General features: G+C 48.3%; 1 protein-coding gene and 1 long non-coding RNA gene across 3 annotated transcripts; one reads left to right on the forward strand and one right to left on the reverse strand.

Moving 5' to 3' along the window:
• Positions 1-232: 232 nt before the first annotated feature.
• Positions 233-16369, reverse strand: LOC310904378 (uncharacterized protein). Of its 2 annotated transcripts, XM_083849000.1 has the most exons (7): positions 16230-16369; positions 15243-16095; positions 11434-14123; positions 11275-11318; positions 8187-8295; positions 6980-7177; positions 233-5239 (listed from the first exon to the last, which is right to left on the reverse strand). In XM_083849000.1, the coding sequence occupies exons 3-7, from the start codon at positions 11553-11555 to the stop codon at positions 5179-5181; spliced, it is 534 nt and encodes a 177-aa protein (XP_083705126.1). In that variant the 5' UTR covers positions 11556-14123; positions 15243-16095; positions 16230-16369; the 3' UTR covers positions 233-5178. The 2 variants fall into 2 exon arrangements, with proteins under 2 accessions (XP_083705126.1, XP_083705125.1); XM_083848999.1 differs by having other exon boundaries at positions 233-8295; positions 10436-14123.
• A 233-nt stretch (positions 16370-16602) lies between these two features.
• On the forward strand, positions 16603-17873 carry LOC310904379. The gene is made up of 2 exons (XR_014588270.1): positions 16603-16741; positions 17240-17873. It is a non-coding gene; the product is annotated as an uncharacterized lncRNA (long non-coding RNA).
• The last annotated feature ends 625 nt before the right edge of the window (positions 17874-18498 follow it).

The following is an 18498-nucleotide window of genomic DNA, read 5'->3' on the forward strand; positions in this document are numbered from 1 at the left end:
TTGGTGAATGTGTGTATATAGACATACATATGTATATATAAACGCATATACTCACCTGCTTTTGCTTTGCTGTGCAGCAGCCAGTGCTCGCTGCCCCATACCCTGCTCCCTCCATCATTTTAGTGATGCCTACCCCAAGGGGCAGGTGCGATGTAGACCCACCTCCCCTGTGGGGGTCAACGCTTCCTCTCCTGCTCAGATAACTCTGCCGGTGGAAGGCCCCTTGCTGAAGAGAAATAATACAAGCCTCATGTCACTGATAGTTTTAAAATTATAAAGGAAACCTTCCATCAGTGGTGGCACAATTACCTTCCCATTTTCCTGCTTCACCTCATTAAAAGGAAAATGTTACAATTAAGGCATGGGCAGGAGGAACAGATTAATGTTCTGTTTCTAATGCATTGATGAATCGGCACTTAGTCAAGGGGCTTAAAAATATTAAATCCTCGCAAGAGCCATCCCAAAGGGGAGCGTTTCTTGCTGGAGGGGCTTTCTCAGCACAAACTGGTGGCTGTCACTTATGCTTTGGATGTGTTGTGCAGCTCGGTTTATGATGGGAGCGGGGTTTGCTCAAGTTTGCCTGCTGGTGCTCCACAGGGTGGTCGCACGCTCCATGAGAAATCTTCTCTAGGTGTTCCCCTTAACATACAGTAACTTATTTTTGGTGTGCATGGGGTATTGTACATATCATTGGACATCACCTGTTCTTATTCTTGTTTTTCCATCCCATTTCTCTCCTTTTGGCATGTCTTCGTTAGTATCATGGCTTTATTCTGCCAAATGCAAAATTGCTTCAGGTTTTTACTCCATTTTTCAGGCCAGGTCCCTGTTGCATGAAGGGAGAAGTGAGTAGGGGATGGGTCATTCCCAGTCCCCAACCCAGAGCTGTGTTGCCTTTGGGAGATCCCTGGGCCACCTCTGGAGCCACCTGGAGAAGCAGCGTACACCTTCATCAAATGACTTGCTCTTCTAAAACTGCTTCAAGGGGGGGCATGAAAATCTGCACCCATTTTCAACATATTTTAACACAAATTCAAAGCAATTTTGTGGCCTTGAGCTGAGACTTGGGGCCCGCCGTGCCCACGTTCGCTACACCGCTGGCAAGTCTCAGCCCTCCTATAATGAAAATGTCACTAATTATAAATATTTAAAGGGATGCTTATTTTTATATTTACTACCCTGACCTTTATCTATTTGGATTTTTATTTTACATTTTATGTGGCTTGCCTTTGCTTTTCCACAGCCATGCGGTGCCACAGAGCAAGAAGCACTGCAACAGCTCCAAGATCGCCGCCACATTATAAATACGCACACAGTACATACAATTACAGAACTTTAATGTCTGGTATAATTACTGTCTGCAGTTTGCATTAATGCTCAGGGTGATATAGTGAAGCAAGCCGCTCAGACACTGCGAGATGCACGTCCCGAGGGGCAAAGGAAAATCATCGCTTGCGATCCTACGATTAATTATTGTGCTGCGCGTGGAGAAGCTGAGGTTTTCCCAAGCACTTCTTGTGCCCATGGTTGATTGAAATGCCTACACAAGAACAACACTGCTATGCATAGCCTGCGGGCAGGGCTGTGCTTTATCATCAAGCAAGGGTCCTCAATATTATTCTTGTAATGCTGAAAGGGAAAATTGAGGAACACAGCAGGAATAAGGAGGAGAAAGTGAGCGTAACAGGTTGAGGCATCTTAAAATATGATGTGTGTTAATTTGCAGGACTTCCCCCATGCATCACCTGTCCCGGGACCTGGGAGGTGAGCTGGAAGATGCTGGGGGTTCATCCTGCTCCAGGATTTATCATTACTGAATTCCTGAATTGAATTATTGAATTATTGCTGAAGCTCAGCAGATCCACAGCGGCACCTGGATCGCAGCATCAGGGATGCTCCAGGCTGAGTGACAAACCCTGGGATATTCCTGTCCTTTCCATGCCATGGAAGGACAAGGACAGGCAGTGCCAGGGGGCTGGGGACAGGATTTGGCTGAGGAACCCAACAGCCATCCAGGAACAGAGGAGAAGGGAATTCCCCAGAGACTGGTGCTTGGCGGCTTTACCCGAGCCCCATGGAAGGGAGGGACAATGGAAGAAATGAGTTAATAGGCTTGATTGGACCTTGCTGAAAATCGGAAAAAAAAAAGGCGAAAAAGAAAGTGCTGAGGCGGCTTTCTGTGTCTTTGAACTTTAGGCTTTGAAAAGAGGTGGGGAAAATCTTAAGGAATTAACGAGGACAACTGGGAAATTACTCAGGAGGAACTTTCAGTGCTTTCAGCTTGGAAAGAAATAGAAAAAAAAAAAAACCTTATATATATACACCCATACAGACATATACACACATACACATATATAGACACTTCAGCCAGCCATTAATCTTCACCTCTGATTTTCTCACTCTGTATTAACGGCGGGAGCTGTTGACAGGGCGGTTGGGGAGGGGGAGAGCTGCGCTCCCCCCGCGCTGGGGGCTGCGGAGGAGACAGAGGCAGCACTGCCGATAGCCAGGGCTCCCTGGCAGCACTTGCTGAAGCTCAGCCTTGATCAGAATAAGTCTCCTTACAGGAAACATCAACTTTTTGTCAAAAAAGCCTGGAGATAAATATTCTTGGATGAAAACCTATAAAAAGCCCAGACTGACAAACTATTTTTTTAGGCACTTCTTTTTCTCCCAACAAGAATATATCTGTCAAGAGAAACAGATGTTCTCCATGAAAAATCTTCTTTAATTACAAGTCTGTCAAAAAAAGGCGAGGTAGATTTTTTTTTTTTCTTTCTCCGAGCCCATTAAAATGTATGTGAACGGCCAAGGTTTTAAAGCCACGGCTCCTTCCATAATACTGTATTTAAATGAAAAGTTTCTCTGTTGAGCAGGCTGAGCAGAAGCAAAGCCACAAGCCAAAATGTAGGGAGACAGTCATGCAGCCAGTGGGGCCAGGTGAGCCGAATCCCCCCTCCAAAGCTTAGGACTTTGGCACATCATGCCAAATATCACAGAGAAAAACAAAAACATTCAAGTTCCTGCGTTCCCGGGCATTTCTTTAAACACTGCACTATATTTTCAAGCCTTCTCTTCGTGTGCCCAGTAAATACTTTAGTTAATACCTTCGAGCACTAACCAGGAGTCCTCACCTTTTCGGTGCTGGTCTGCTCGCCAGGAGCCTGCAGACGAGGGCAATGTGACATAAATGTTAAAAGAGGTTTCTCCTGAGGCTGGCACAACATGTGTTATCCAGGGGAATAAAGTTCTGCAGGAAGTAGGAGCGGGAACATAAGGTTGGTATTTCTTTATTTATTGGTTCCAGTAATTGGCTAGAATATGGCTGAGCAGTTGGATGAAAATAATCAATAGTTCTTGTCCACTAATGAATGATTTTCCAGCAGTCGCTAGTGTAAATAGGTTTCATTAAAATAGCAAATCCTCCCAAACAAGAAAATTAACGAGAGCTTATGAAACCTATGAAATTGCATGGGTCTGAATTTCTGACAGCAATGACAAATATCCGCTATTGTTATTTTTGGTAAACAGATTTTCTTTTCAATTCTCAGTCTTGTCACTTAAATAATAACAATACTTAGCAAATCCATTACTCCTTTCCCAGAAATGTTCACGTGCTTCAGGCCTTAAGTCTGCAAACCGTGTCAGCCGCCGGCCAGGAAAAGGCTCCTTTGCCGAGCAACCCCCATGCTCGACCACCGCCCTCGGAAACGGCGGTGATCCGAGTTCAGCCTTCAGACGAGCTGCTTCGAATCAATGGAGCTGTTGCTTTTCCTGACTCCCGGGAATAACACGGTGTGGAAACAACCCATGGTTGGGTCCAAAATAGAAAACTGAAAAAAATTATTGGTTTTGGCCAACCTGGAACATGCCTCTTTTTACCTTTACATTTTCCTAGAGGAAAGTGAAACTCTTCATCCACAGGTCCAAAAAGCCCTGAAGCCACTTGGTCAGACATCTCCCAACATGTTTTCTCAGTTTCTCAGTTATTGCTGGATGAATCAGAAGTTCTTCAGGGAGCAGTGAGGATGTTTTTGCAAGTGGCAAAACCCAGGTTAAATCTCAGTGGCTGAAAAAGCTCAATTCCAGTATCTGCTTCTTGCTCCCAGAGGAGATTTCTTCTCCTTCTCCTTCTCCTTCTCCTTCTCCTTCTCCTTCTCCTTCTCCTTCTCCTTCTCCTTCTCCTTCTCCTTCTCCTTCTCCTTCTCCTTCTCCTTCTCCTTCTCCTTCTCCTTCTCCTCCTTCTTCTCCTTCTCCTCCTTCTTCTCCTTCTCCTCCTTTTCCCTTCTTCTCCCATTCTTCTTTCTCTTCCTTCTCCTCTTCTTCTTTCTCCTTCTCTTCCAGCTCTTCTGCCTCCTCCTCCTTCCCCCTAACTCACCATCTCCCTTTGGTCTCCCCTCCCTTTCCTTCTCCCCATCACACATCACATGGTGGATGCAGGAGGCTCTCAAAGGCAAGAGCAGGCTTTGGGCACCATTATCCACACCAGCAGCATTGGCCAGAAACCAGGGTTTCAGCCAGGAAATCGTGTTGGTAATCTCCTTCGAGGAGGAGCTCCCATTTTTCAGGATGGTCAGTCCTTGCAGGATGTGGATGAAAAGAGAAAGCATTTCATTTGCTCTTTGGAAGCTGGAGCTATAGATCAAGACACGGCTCATTCCCCTGAAGGCTGGAAATGGTGTTTTTTTGTTTTGTTTTGTTTTTTCAAGAATTGAGGCTATACTCTGTGAAAACTAAAACAGTTACCTACATTTTCATCTAGAGGTCAGCAGTAGAGATTTTTCTCCAACAGCTGGATAAATCCAGGCTGGTAGGGCTGCTCCTTCCCACTCTCCTCGGTTATTGCTTTTTATTACATGAAGGGTGAGGAACAAGCAAATACCTCCTCTTCCCATCTTTGCCCTTGCTTGTTTGCACAAAGCAGCCAAATGTCGTCCTGCAGACGCTTGGGACCCAAGCCCTTTTGGTGGCCATGATGTTGCTCTTTGGATGCCACGGTCTGGATGCAGATGCTCAGGGCTGCTTATTCCTAGCAGATGGCATAGAAAGGTTATTTTTGTACAGCAAGACACAGACTGGTGGGGACGTAGACCTTTGTCTACCATGAAAGAGGCAGCCCTGCACCTTGCCCACCAGGGTGGTGGGTTGTGCTTCTTCAGAGACTTTAGGGATGTCTTGTCACCAAGCCAGCACATCGTCCTGCCACACATCACTTGTCCTGCGCTCCCTGTGGGCTGGTCTGGGGAGACAGCAACCTCTACGTCAGTCGCATCCTGCTCAAGGAAAGCAGCTCCTGGTGTTTTATGGACACCTCCGAGATCCTTCTTCCCAGGCCCGTAGCTGAGGACAGGTCCTTCAGCCCTTGACATGTTCCCTGGGAGATGAGTGGCTCAGCCAGAGCCTCACAGGCTCCACTCTGCATCTTGGAGACTCAGCTTCACCACCATGGACATCCCAGGCTGCTGAACCTCTCCCTGTCCCCACTCCTCTTGCCTGGCATGGGTGCCATGGGACTGGGCTGCCTTTTGCTGCCTGATCTCAGATCTCTGGCAGGAGGGTTTCTGAAACCACGCTGCACTCTTGCGTCCGTGAGCCTGCAGCTGTAAATCCTGTGCCTCTGCCATAAGCGGTGATTGAGCCTGTCTAGCTTAATTTATTCCTTCAGAGCCCATGCAGTTATGGCAGAGATGATTGCCTGCTCAAGGAGCAGCGCTTGGGATGAAATCTTTCCCTCTTGAGAGCTCTGCTGGAAAAACACCGCAGCATTTGTGAACCACCAGCATCCATACATACCCTGTATCCTTGCCTGGACACTTTTCTGCGACGTCATCATCCCTCCTCACCTCCCTTTCTCTCCCTTCCTTAATCCCTTTTCTCTCTGCTTCATTTCTACCACTGTCCCCTACTGTTCGGGCTCCTCATTAGGTGATGGAGCAAATCATGACAGCGATGCTGCCGACTCAATAGCTCCTTGGGGTGCCACCTGTGCAGCTCGTGGCTGTCCCACACAGGCACCCAATTTCAGGCAGCAGAAGGGGAAAAGGAAAGCACGGTATAGGCGTGCATTGAGCAGAGATTTCAACCCCACCTTGGGGTGATGAATTATGGAGCTTCAGTGGTCTCACACCCCCATGGACCTGCCCTTCCCAGCAGCTCCATTACCAAATAGCCCAAATTCCCTACCTGGGACCCAGAGAGGGGCTCAACTTAAGCTGTGGGTGCTGAGCATGAATAATTTGTCCCTGGGGGAAACCCCCCCATGCGCCCCCGACCCCTGCCTCGGTGTGGCTCTGGAGCCCAGCGAGAAGTGCGCTGCGTTGTTTGTCACCTGAAGCACTTGAAAAAATTACACAAATCCATCAAAGTAATGAATCTTCTCAGTGGTGGCAAATAGACAGAGACAGACAGGCACTCAGCCGAAACAAGTCATCTTTAAAAATTAATACAAAATAAACAGCTGGCCTTTTGCTCCATTTCCAGGTGACAGCTGCGTGGTTTGGGCGAGGGGACGGGCTGGGGATGGGTGATGGCTCTCAGGGGGACCGCATCCCTGGGGCAGGGACGTGTCCGCCTCCGTGTCCCTGTCACTGTCACAGTGTCACCTCCATCCTCAGCAGCATCTGGCTGCTCCGGGAGCGAAGGAGCAACACAGCAGTCGATGCTGCATTATGCTGATGACTGCTTAAGAAATAACCAAATTTTCAGGAGCGCTGAAGCCTCATCACCTTCCTACAGCCTTGTCGGGCTCCTGCCAGCCCTCGCAGCTCTCGAATCGGTTTGTCTGCCTCTGATGGAGCTGGTATGCTCCTTAGGGGACAGACTGCGCTTGCTCTCACGCCTGCATGCTGCTTCTCACAGTGTGGGCTCAATAAATAATTAATAGTGGTGCTGCTGCCTCCTCCAAGCTTTCATTTCATTACCCAGGTATAACGTATCTATCCATAAATGTGTGTATGTGTGTGTGCACAGATATACATACCTCTCTAGGCATTCAGTGTATACACGACCAGCACACAGACCGAGAGGTGATGGGGGTCCCGTTCCTGCTCCCACCCCATCTCCTTGTGCTTGCACCCTGCTCCAAAGCCTTGGTCCTGTTCTCAGCTGAGGCAGCGCAGCAGCGAAGCACATCAGGATGGGGGCTCCTGCTTCAAGCTGCAGGAAAAGCAGTGCATACCTGGGGAGGTGCAGAAAACAAAAAATTGCCTCAAAATGCCCAGGAGCTGACCAGAAGGTGGTGGGAAAAGATTTCCTAAGCCCTTTGCAGCAAACAAGTCAGTTTTCATTTTCTCCCTTTTTCATTTTTTTTCACAAAAAAAGCCCATCAGTGGGGAAAAAAAAATCAAACCCAGCTCTCATTTGAATAAAAACCCAGAGAAATTTAGTCATTAGCTTACTGGCAGAATGAGTTTTAAGTGGGCTTCTGTACATTTTTAAACATTCTTGTCGCTGCTTGATCCCAGCATTGTTGCTTCTCCATCGGCCACAGTCCGGCCCCTCCGATGGTCCGAGAGGCAGGAAAGCAGCAGAAGGCAAACTGCTCTCGACCATAAGCATCCCTCTTCTGCTCCAGCCGCTCCCATCTTGAGGCTTTTTTATTTATTAGCCTGCAAACAGGCGGGCGCGCCGGTACCTGCGGGGCTGCCCTTGCCCTGCAGAGAGCGCGGGGCTGGAGAGCGGGGAGAAAGACGGATGGATCCTGAATTGAGTCGAATTTATGGGGCTCCGTGATTCCTGCTGCCGTATGTCTCCGGGAAATGACACCACCACTTCAGGAGCAGAGATTAATCTGAGCCAGCAGGAGAAGGACAAAACAAATCATCTACTGCAGGAATCTCATTTGATGCCTGTTAGTAAAAGCACCGGGATGAATGGCTTTTGTAAAGACCGTACTGCAACATGCTTTTTTTCCCCCCTTTCCTCCGTTGTTCTGCAAATTGAGGTCTATGAGGTGTGTGGCGGAGGCAATCCCGGGGTTGCTTGCGGGCAAGGTGCAGGATGAGACGTTTCCAGGAGTTTTTGCGCTGAGGCTGGATGAAACGCAGAGTGTGGGATGTAAGAGCAAGAATGGAGCTGGAAGCCAAGCTAGAGCTGGGATGCTATGAGTGTGCACAGGGATGGGGGAGAGGTGGACACATCCTCACCATGCCATATATCAAACCCGCTGCTTTTAACCATGGGATCACCTGAAGGTCAAGGAGAAGCAGCAGGTTGTGAGGAAGGGACTGCAGGTCTCCGGAGACAGCACGGCCTGTGCTTCCAGGGCGTCACCTCCATACGTCCAAGGAAGAAATCCTTTATTGAAAAAACAAAAACAAAAAAAAAACCATTAATTCTCAAGTTCTGCAGAAAATGGGGTCAGGGCAGCCTGCAAATCCAGCCCCTACAAACCATCCCAATGATGCTCCTTATCCTGCCCAAGCAGCCCAGCTGGATGCAGCCCCAGGGCGGCAGCGGTACCCAGCGCTGAGCACTGCTCCTGCACGATGCTTCGTGTCCCAGCTCGATACAGAATCAATTCAATTGATCTTTTTTTTAAGGTGCAGCCTCACAACGGCTGAGACTGTGTAAGATGCAGCTAAGCATGCACTTCCACAAAATAATTTGTCAGGCCCCGCTGTAGAAACCTAATGACGGCTGTAATTTATTGCTGACAGATGATATTTATCACAGCAGCATCCCCTCTTTCTCTTTCTCTGTCTCGTTAGGAATGGCATCAATAATGTTTATTGTAGCTTTTAATTTTTTATCGTTGGTATTCTTACCTGCACTGATGATGGCTGGCTGGAGATGCGAAAAGGCATTAAAGCAGACAGAGGCTTTGATAAGTATTCGAGGGTGAATAATGAAGTTAGGAATTCTTCCTGCATGCTCACACTGGGTGTACATGGTGGTGGAGCACGCCCCAACAGCAAGGAAAAAGTGGGGTGTTTCCCCCCAAAAACCTCACCCACTGAGTCCTTCTACCTGTGCAAGGTCTGCAGGGATGCTCAGAGCTAGGAAAAGCAGTGGGATTGCCTCTAGTTTACCCCCAAACACCTCTCCCACAATGGTGCTACAAGCAGGAGCATCCTCTGCAGCGCTTTCCACCCGCGCTCGTCTCACTGCTTGGTGCACAGCCTTGCAATCGAGAACACCTCCGAGTAAATGTTATTTACTTGTTTTTTTCTGCCCAATTTGCCATTGCCCCGCCACTAAATGAAGCTCGGCATTCCTCGATAGATGTTTGCATTTTGCACACAGCCGCTTTTCACACCTATTAAGTGATGCCCTGGTTAAGCTGAAACCCGCGCGTGTTGGCAGTTGCTTCGCTGCAGGGGGTTGCTCGCTGCCTTGCTTGAATTTTCAGGTGTTTGGACGGGCTGACAGCATGACGCCCTCATGAAAAATGGTTTCGTGCAGGCTGTACCTCGCCATTGAACTTGCACCGCTCCGATTATCCCGCACCTGATGCCAAGGGGTCAGAGGACTCGTGTCCCTAAAAACAGCTGACCCCACCACGCCCCCAAAGTTTTCCCATTTCCCCATTTTCTTGCACTTTTTGCTAACTCTCAAGGAAATGTGTTGCAACAGGTTTTGATGCCCTCTGAACCAGCGGGACCAATGCTTCCCAAAGGGGATTCCTTCTTCCCTTTCCAGACATGAATAATTACCAACCCGGCGGTTATTTTAGCACCATTATAGGAGCCTCCCAGACTAGCTGGTCATTTACCGATTAGATAGACGTTGCTCACATTGTTCATAACTGATTACAGGATTGACAGTTTGGCTTTCACCCAAAATTCGGAGTTCCAACTTAGCATAATTAAAAGTGAAAGGCGGAGCAGGCTGGGGGAAGGGGATAGTGCCTGCTGACGATTTAGCTAACACTGGTTTTACTGATCCCCGAAAAGCCTCTGATGTTGCAGATCACTCTTTATAGGGCAATAAAGTTTATGGCTCGGGTTGTCTGGGGGGGAGTAACTTCTACGTGTCCCCGGTGGCTCTGGGGCGCTGGCAGAAGCCATCTCCTGCGTGGTCCCTGGCCTCTGGGAAGGCAAAAAGCAGGTCACCATTCCAGAAATTTGGATTTGCTGATTTTCTACCTAGAATCCCCACCCCAAAGCTGGAATTTGATATTTGTCTTGAAATCAAAATTCCAGAAAAGCAATGATGATGAAATTAGAAAGTAATCCCTCCTGTGTCACAGTGCAAGCTTTTCTGCTCACAGAAAATATTATTTTACATTATTCTACTTTGCACTATCCCATCCCGTCCTTCTACCAAATTCTTTCTTAGTTTACCCCACAAAACTTTGGAATTTGTAATGCTTAATATATCCATAGCCTTCCCTGCATTTATTCTCACAACACCTCTCTGCTGCGGGCTGGGATTGGTAACCCCTAGCAGCACAAAACAATCCAGCAATTTGTCCACAGCAATAAAAATTACCCACAGCAGGAGCAAGATGGAGCTTCTGCATTCTCCACAGCCAGCACGAGCGATGCAGCGGGCGGCTCTCGGTCTGCAGCCCGGGGAATGTGAGTGATGGGGACAGCGAGCGGCCGGGGGCACTTCGGGAGGGGGCTGAGGGCTTTTTTCTCCTCCCAGCCCCTCCACACCTTCTCTCTGACCGCTGCAGTCCCGATGTGCTGGCGGAGCTCTGGTTCCCGGCCCTGTGGCTTTGAGCTCATTTGTCAAACCCAGAGATCTTCATGAAGGGCTGTTAGCAGAGCATTTACTTCCCATCTCTCATCCTACCCTGTCATCACCTTCCTAGATTAATTAAGGAAAAAAGACAAGGCATCTTGCCTCCCTTTTGTTTCTCCTTTCCCTGCTTTTTTTTTAACAGCCCCTTCTTCTCCATTCATGCCCTGAGCACCGCTGAAGAGCAAAACAAGCAACACTCAACAGTTCCCTCTTTCCTCTCGTGGATAATATATCTTTTTTTTTTTTTTTTCCTATGTCTTTGTGAGTGTAATTGGTTTGGTGAGCTTTGTCCTGACCATCAATCCTCCCCAACAGCCTCAGCTGCTAAAGCTAAGCCAGGAAATCTCCCCAGGCCATTGACCTCGGGCTGCTGTAGCGCTCGTTCCAGACTTACAGCCCCAGACCAGGGGCTGGTGCCCGGCCCTGCAGCACACCAAGGCTGCACGGTGCTGTGCGCACCAGTTCCTACGAGTTAAAAAACAGGATATGGTTCTAAGAACAAGGTGTTTTCAGACAGCAGGGACACTGGGAAGTTCTCTGTGAAGGACTCTGTGAGCACCACCCTCTTCCCCGAACTGGCCTTACCCTCTCGTGCCCAAGGAGGCTTTGTGTTGGCTTCTGCTGTGCCTCTGGAGAGAGATGAGGACAGGTTTTCCAAGGGTTCGCTCGGGTGTGCTGGCAGTGGTCCAGGGGGGTTGGTCGGCCAGACCCAGCTGTACCCGTGTGGCTTGGTTTCAGCCCTACCTGCAGGCACAGGTGACTTGTGGAGGGTCCCTCCAGGCCCGTCCTGGCTTCTTCATGTGCGGCTGAGGCAGGAGGGCTTTCTCCTCGCTAGCAGGGGCCCGACCCGGCTCGCTGCAGCCCATGATGGTTCTTGGAGATCTTGCATGAAGCCTTCAGTGGGCAGCCAGGGTGCTCCCATGGGACATCACCCCCACGGCATGAGAGCTGCCATCACTGTCACAAAGGCTGCCCTGGCTCCCTGCACTAAAGCAGGAGCCTACAGGAGAGGGGGAAAACATCCTGGCCCCTTTTCCCTGCTCTCCCAACGACTCACCTCCAGCCCACTCAAAGCAACGGAAGTCTCTCCCTGACTTTGCTGGACTTCAGAGCCAGCCCTGCCTTAGTGCAAGCTTGATCCCATGGCTTTGTGAAGCCATCAATCTCCATCATCTCTGTAACCCCAAGCCACACATGGTATAAAGATGCGAAGCAGCAGGTCCTCAGCTGATGCACATCAATACGGATCTCCCATAGTCGGTGGAGTTAACTTACAACCAGCCGGGGAGGTAACCCAAAATGCTGCTCGGTGGAGCAAAAGAAATTTCTGCAGTAATTAGATCTGGAGCATGATTACCCAAAGGGAAACAAAAAACAAATGTGGGTGACAGATATTTCCAGGATAACTGCAGTTATTAATGCTTTTCTCTACCAGTGACAGGCACCAGGGATTAGTATTGCCTGAAAAAGTCTGGTTTAGTGTGGGAAAAAATGAGGGCTGGAAATGAAGCAAGTAGAAGGCCATATGCTGCTCGGTGTGCTCAGGGGGTCCTGGGAGGATAGCTTTAGCCAAAACAACAAAAGGCAAGCATGTGAGGCATATGTGAGGAGAAACATGAACCTGTTGCTTATAAGTTACCAGTTTAAAAGAAAAAAAAAATTAGGAACCTGCTATTCTCTATTGCACAAGTTCACCCTGAATTAGTGACCCTATTTGTGAGCGCCCATCCACCGCTGAGCAGTCCTGGGTGATAGAGCTGGGTCTTGGGATAAACATCTTCAGCTTGGCCTGAGCATGAAGCCGTGCCTGCCCTACTGCCTTGTGTTATTTGGGTGGTAGCACGAAATATCAGCCTTCCATCACATACCGTGGAGCCTTTTCCTCTGTGTTTGCTGCAAGAGGAGACGTCCTTCCCAGCCTGAGGATGGTGGGAAAGGCACGGGAAGAGCTTGCATTCAAATGAGCTGGCCCATGGCCTTGCTGCACAGCTTGGGCAAGCAACCACGAGCTCAAAATGTGAATAAAAGCACAGCTGAGAGCTGTGTGTGGGCTGCTAAGGGTATGGGAATAGCACGGGCTCAACCACCCTAGGGTCTGCCGTGGGGTGTGCACACTTGTAAACATCTCCCTCTGCTCCGAGAGCGTCAGTCAGCGCGGCTGGCTACCGAGAACCATATGGGCTCCCTGAAAAGCATCAGGTCCTGTTTTAATAAAAGGTTTGGAAGCGAGTACGGCTAAAACAACAACATAGGCTAGGCATTAAAATGAGGACAAGGACGTGCTTTTTTTTTTTTTCTTTCCCCTTTCAAATGTAAGGAGTGCTGACATTTAGGGAGTAATAAGATTAATCCCTAACATGGTGATTTGCCAGTAAGTGCAATTTGGAGCAAACTGTTTGTGTTCTGCCGTCTGCCCTGGCTCATCCCCAGGGGTGCTAGCAAGGGCCTGGCCTGGCAGGCAGAAGGTCCACCCAGCTCATCATCCATCTCCTCCTGCAGCTGAATGCTTTGGGGAAAGCACAAGACCTTTACAGCGGGCAGCTGCACGATAACCTGTCCACAATGAAGCTGAAATTTAAGCTTAAAATCAGATATTTAAAAGACCATTCAAAATACATGGCACCATCAGGGCTCCTAACCATAATTAGTCTTCTTGGCTGCCGAAAAGCCACTTTTATCTTCATTTCTCCTGTGGATTTGATTGGATGGGCAGCTCCTCAGCTGGAGTATATGCATGGGGTAAGGCACAGTGAAAGCCCATGTACAAAGTATCCCACCTGCATCGCTGGAGGACCCACTCCAGGCTGACGAGGTGACAAGAAGGTGCAAGATGCTCCTGGGGAGGTGGGAGCAGCCCTGGCTCATGGCATCAGCACTTGGGATGCAGACAAAGGAAGGCAAATTTAAAAATGGGAGAGAAGAAACACTTTGGTGTGCTGGGAAGGGGGTAGCTGCCACCAAAAATACTTGAGCTGGATAATCATCACCGTCTGGCTTTTTGGGGTATTACTAACCACCATAATCTGACCTTGTCCTTGGGCATTCCTCCATAGCAGTGCCATCACCCATAGCAGACAGCCCCATCTGCTACAATGTCTTATTCTGCAGGCTGTCTGGTTTATTCCAGCTTTTGAGGCATTTAATGGTGATTTGGCTTTTTTTTTTTTTTTTTAACAATGAGATCAGTTTGACACAAATTGACTTTTGCTGCTGATACTCCGGTTCTCCACAGGACACCTGGCTTGGAAATATGGGAAGATAGGACCAGTGTTTCCCACCTCACAGCTGGGCTGGCTTTCACAAGCTCTGGTAGATGAGAGCGTTTTTTAAAAGTGCCACTTACCTCCCTTCTGTACTTCAAATTGTCTCGAAACATCCCTCCAGGTACTTAGGAAACACCAAAACCTGGGCTGAAGGAAAAGCACTCCTAACTCCTGCAAGACAGTCACCAAATCCAAACATCTCACAAAGAATAATCAGAACGTCACATAAACACCAAAACCACAATGCAGAGAAAGACAGAACCCTGTCTTCCTCACTCTGTGCACTGCTTTTGGTTTGGTCCTTGGTTGGAAAAATTATCCCCCAGCTGCTACCTAGCAGAGCATTTCATTGAACATGGGGATTCCTATCCTATCCTATCCTATCCTATCCTATCCTATCCTATCCTATCCTATCCTATCCTATCCTATCCTATCCTATCCTATCCTATCCTATCCTCCCCTTTAGAAAACTGTGATTTGCTATTTGACTTGAAAACTGAACATCTTTGGCTAAACGATAACAAAATATAGAAGCTGGTGGGTGTAAACTGCTGGAACCCTGATCTGGTGTGGCTCTTTTTAACCTTAAAAAAGGAAAGGAAAAATCCCACAAACAAACAAACAAATGCAACTCTTCCACATTTCTATCACCCAAGATGCGGATGAAGAAAACTCGGACAGCTGGAAAGCTGCATCGAGGTAGGAGCTCCTGGAGCTCTTCCCATGGGAAGGCAAGATATTTATTTAAAGACAGGACTGAATTCCAACAGACACAGGGAAATGTCAAAATATTGCACAAGCAGGAAGAGGAACGAATACAATTGTCTCTGCAGCCTATGCATAATGAATAACTTATCGCCCGGGCAAAGCAAAAGTCATAATAAAGCAAGTCAAAGGAAAGCACTGCTAAATCAAGTGTTTACAGAGGGGAATAGCACTTTGTTCCCTGGCCAAAATGTATTTAAGCAGATAGTGTAAACAGAGTGCTGATAGGGCAGGTAGCAAAAAAAGCCTAACGGAAGGAGGGACAGCAAGAACCGGGCAGCAGCTGTGCCTTCCCCTGACCGCGGTCAACTGCACGCAGAGCATCTTGCCTGAGGGAGCTAGAGGAGGGGCTGGTGCTGCTGGTGCCAACCTCCCTCCAAATCACCAGGGAACCATGACAGTAAATTTAGGCTTAAAACCTCATTTTTGAATGGCTGAAGCTAGGTGAATGCCCACCCTCCCGCGTGCAGCGTGACTGATCCGCAGTAGAGCCGGCATATGATGAATTAAAGCCGTTGAAAATACCTGCTTGAAGCCATGTGAGAACTGCTTTCCAACAGAGATGCATTTTTGGGATGACAGCTGCATTCAGGATTTGTTTTGGAGATCACAACTGAAATCACCTAGAATTAAATTTTACTGCGGTATAGAATGGTGTATTCCTACCAATTCCCATTACAATGCCTTATACATTGCTCTTATAAATTTATTTTTTAAGCATAAATTTTCAATGGGAAAAAGTTTTGTTCAGCTGGCTAAGATTTTCACTGTTCAAAATATGAAGAGTACTGAATTCATTAAAAAATTCTTTTCAATTTTCTCCATTTTTTCCAGTTACTTCAGAACTGGCTGAGTGTCTAAAACAAAACAGAGGGAAAGAGATGATTTTTTCCCCCATTAACATATCTTCTCTTTTTTTTTGTGCAATTTTTGTTCTCCACACTGCACTCGCTTTCAAGTTTGCATCCAGCCTGCGAGTCTGTGCACTACACATGTTGCCTCTGGGGGTTTCTTGGCTAGGACCCTGCAGAGTGAAGCCCCTGTACAGGTGTCCCTCTCTGCTGGAAGCTTGTTTTGGGACGTGCAAATGGGAGAACAACTGGCTCACGGCGAACCGCATCTGCCTTTCCGCAGAGTCATGCTGTCTGTGTGCTGACGGCACGCCATGGATATAACGAAGATGAATGCTGCTGCACGCAGTACTAGAACCCAAAACAGAGTCCATGGGAGTGGAAGTTTTTTGACCCTCTGACTTCAGTGATGGGGATGATAATGACAAGAGCAGCATCGGTCTCAGCTGCTTCCCATCGGCTCCGCTCGGTGGAGAGGTTTCGGCTGGAGACTTCCCAGCTGCCTGGCATTTGGGAGGATTGCGGCGCTGATCGAGAAGGGATGAATTAAAGAAAAAAAGAGAAACCGTGATGAATTAATCCTTCACCATGGCATTAGCACAACCCCGCACCTCTCCTCCTCGTCAGCGGTGAAAAATGCCTCCTCTCCGCCAACAATTACCTTGCTTCGGCTCAGCCCTTCCAGCGCTGGCCCGGCGGTGATGGATGAGCCCCGGCCCGGCCCCGCCGCCGCCGCCATCTGCCACCCCCCCACCGACACCCTTGTTACTGCACCATGGATCAAGGGCAAGCGGGGGAAACGGTGGCAGTGATAAAAAGCGCCTGGAAAAGCATGAATTAGCCAAGGGAAGAGAGGAGATGAATGAAAAGGCGCAGGGCAAGGAAAAAAAAAAAAAAGAAGGAGATGGAAAGGCAAAAGGGGATGGAGCTGGGGACAACCTGGTGCTCGTCCAGACCCCTTGCTGCACCCAGCTGGTCACTGCAGTGAGCCAGGAGGTGGGCGATGCTCGTGTAGGCTCAAGGGCTTTGGGGATGAGAAGGTGTGTAGTCACTGCCAAGCTCACCCAGGGACCAGCCTCCGTGGTGCCTGCAGGACAAGGCCATACGTCCCCGGTGACACAACCCTCCCACAGGCAGCTCCTCGTCTCCTCCTAGGAAAGGAAACCAAACCAGGTACAGTGAGTATCTATTACCTTACAGCAAGGGATAAAAGCTCTTTCCTTTCTAAAGGACTTCGGATAACTGTAGGGTTTATCAGACTTGATATTTATCTTGGTAGCAGGAAGCCAAACATCTTCTGTGGATTCCTCTTGTTTTGTTCTCCATAGGGATGCACTAGGATGTCGGTGAGGGGGAAGCTGGAGGAGCCTGGTAAATCTTTGCAAACCTCCCTTCTTCCTTAAGGAGAGGGAGATACAAGCCTCTGTGAAATCATGGTTTCGCTGAGGGAACTTTACCAGGCTGGGTGGAGAGCTTCCACCTCCAAAGACAGCAGACTGGGACCTGGTTGTCCAGCCCCTCCCTGGTAATTTTCAGTCTTATCACGTCTCTAAGACCTGCAGCTTGGGAAACTCTGCCTTAAAGCGGAATCATTTTGGAGGGTAGCTGGTTACTTGCACTAAAAGCTCCGGATTAAATTTATAAGGGTAATAAACCCATTTCACTTCACAGGTTTGATCCCAGATTTGCCCTGTGCTGCTCAGGTCAGAGGAAGCTTTATGTTTGAGCCGAAATCCTTCTTCAGTCGGAATTTACAAACAAAAATAATACAACAGAGGAGAGGCTGGGGCTTATAAAGATGCTCTGAAAATGCTCACACAAGCAAAAAGGGACCCACAAGAATTATTCTCCCCACGCCAGCTATGCCAATGCCCAGGGCACCGTCCTTGCCCCATCTGTCAGCCCAGCTCCTGAGACTGAACAAATCTCATTAATGGTCGTCAGATTTTGCCAGCGCTGTACAAGGGCCGTAATACAGCGAGCCTCTTTAAAATCAGAGATAAACCATTCTCTGTTTCAAGACACCCTGGATGCAAGGAACATAAACAACAACCGCTCAGGGATGCTGGAGAAAGGGCAGGCCAGCAGCACACCAGTATCTTGCTTGCATTAACTGTTGGGATGAGCCCACGTGTGAGCAGCCAGCGGCAATAAATGATCATTTCCTAAGTATGGGTGGAGAAACAAGCTTTCCTCAACTTAAAGCAACCACCAGCATTAATGCATTAACAATTAAGAGAAGATCCCAATTAGCGGAGCTAGGCCTGTTTGCAGGCAGAAGCAGCTGGGTTTACTCTTTGCCCCTTCCATTTAAAAGTGGCTTTGGCAATACTGCTGTGGAGGAGGCTTCCAGGCACATTTGGCAGCCCCTGCAAGGCCAGGACTGGTGGTGGCTTCAGGACATCCAAGGAAAAATCCCAGAGGGAGAAAAAGTAGGGGTTGGTCACAACCAGAATACACAGAGTGACAGAATAACAGAATGGTTGAGGATGGAAGGGACTTCCAGGGGCACACTGGGTCCAAATCCCTGCTCTAGCAGGTACACCTTGAGTGGGTTGCCCAGGGAACATTTTCCCAGGAAGCATTAATTTAGGAATAGTGAATTAAGTGTCAGGAATTCTTCATTCCAAAAAGCACATTTTGGAAAAACTTCCTCTGAACATTGCACAGGTTCTGAGTAATTTTGTCTAGGAAGGATGTGTGTCTCAAACTAAAGTTTGGGAATTGACCAAAAGAAAACAGTGGGAACAAGGAGAGAACAAGTTTTGCACATGACGCTTGTTTTTAATGGCTCCTAATTTTGGCAAGCCACCTTAACACTTGTAAGCTAAAATATTAACTTTAAAATAGCAAAAACACTCTCCCCCTCCTTCCTCCTCTTCCCCCAGTCCCTTTCTCACACATTTTTTCACTAATAGAAAGAGCAGAAT

This window comes from Anser anser (assembly GCF_964211835.1).
Source record: "Anser anser genome assembly, chromosome: 9".
NCBI classification, from domain to species: domain Eukaryota; kingdom Metazoa; phylum Chordata; class Aves; order Anseriformes; family Anatidae; genus Anser; species Anser anser.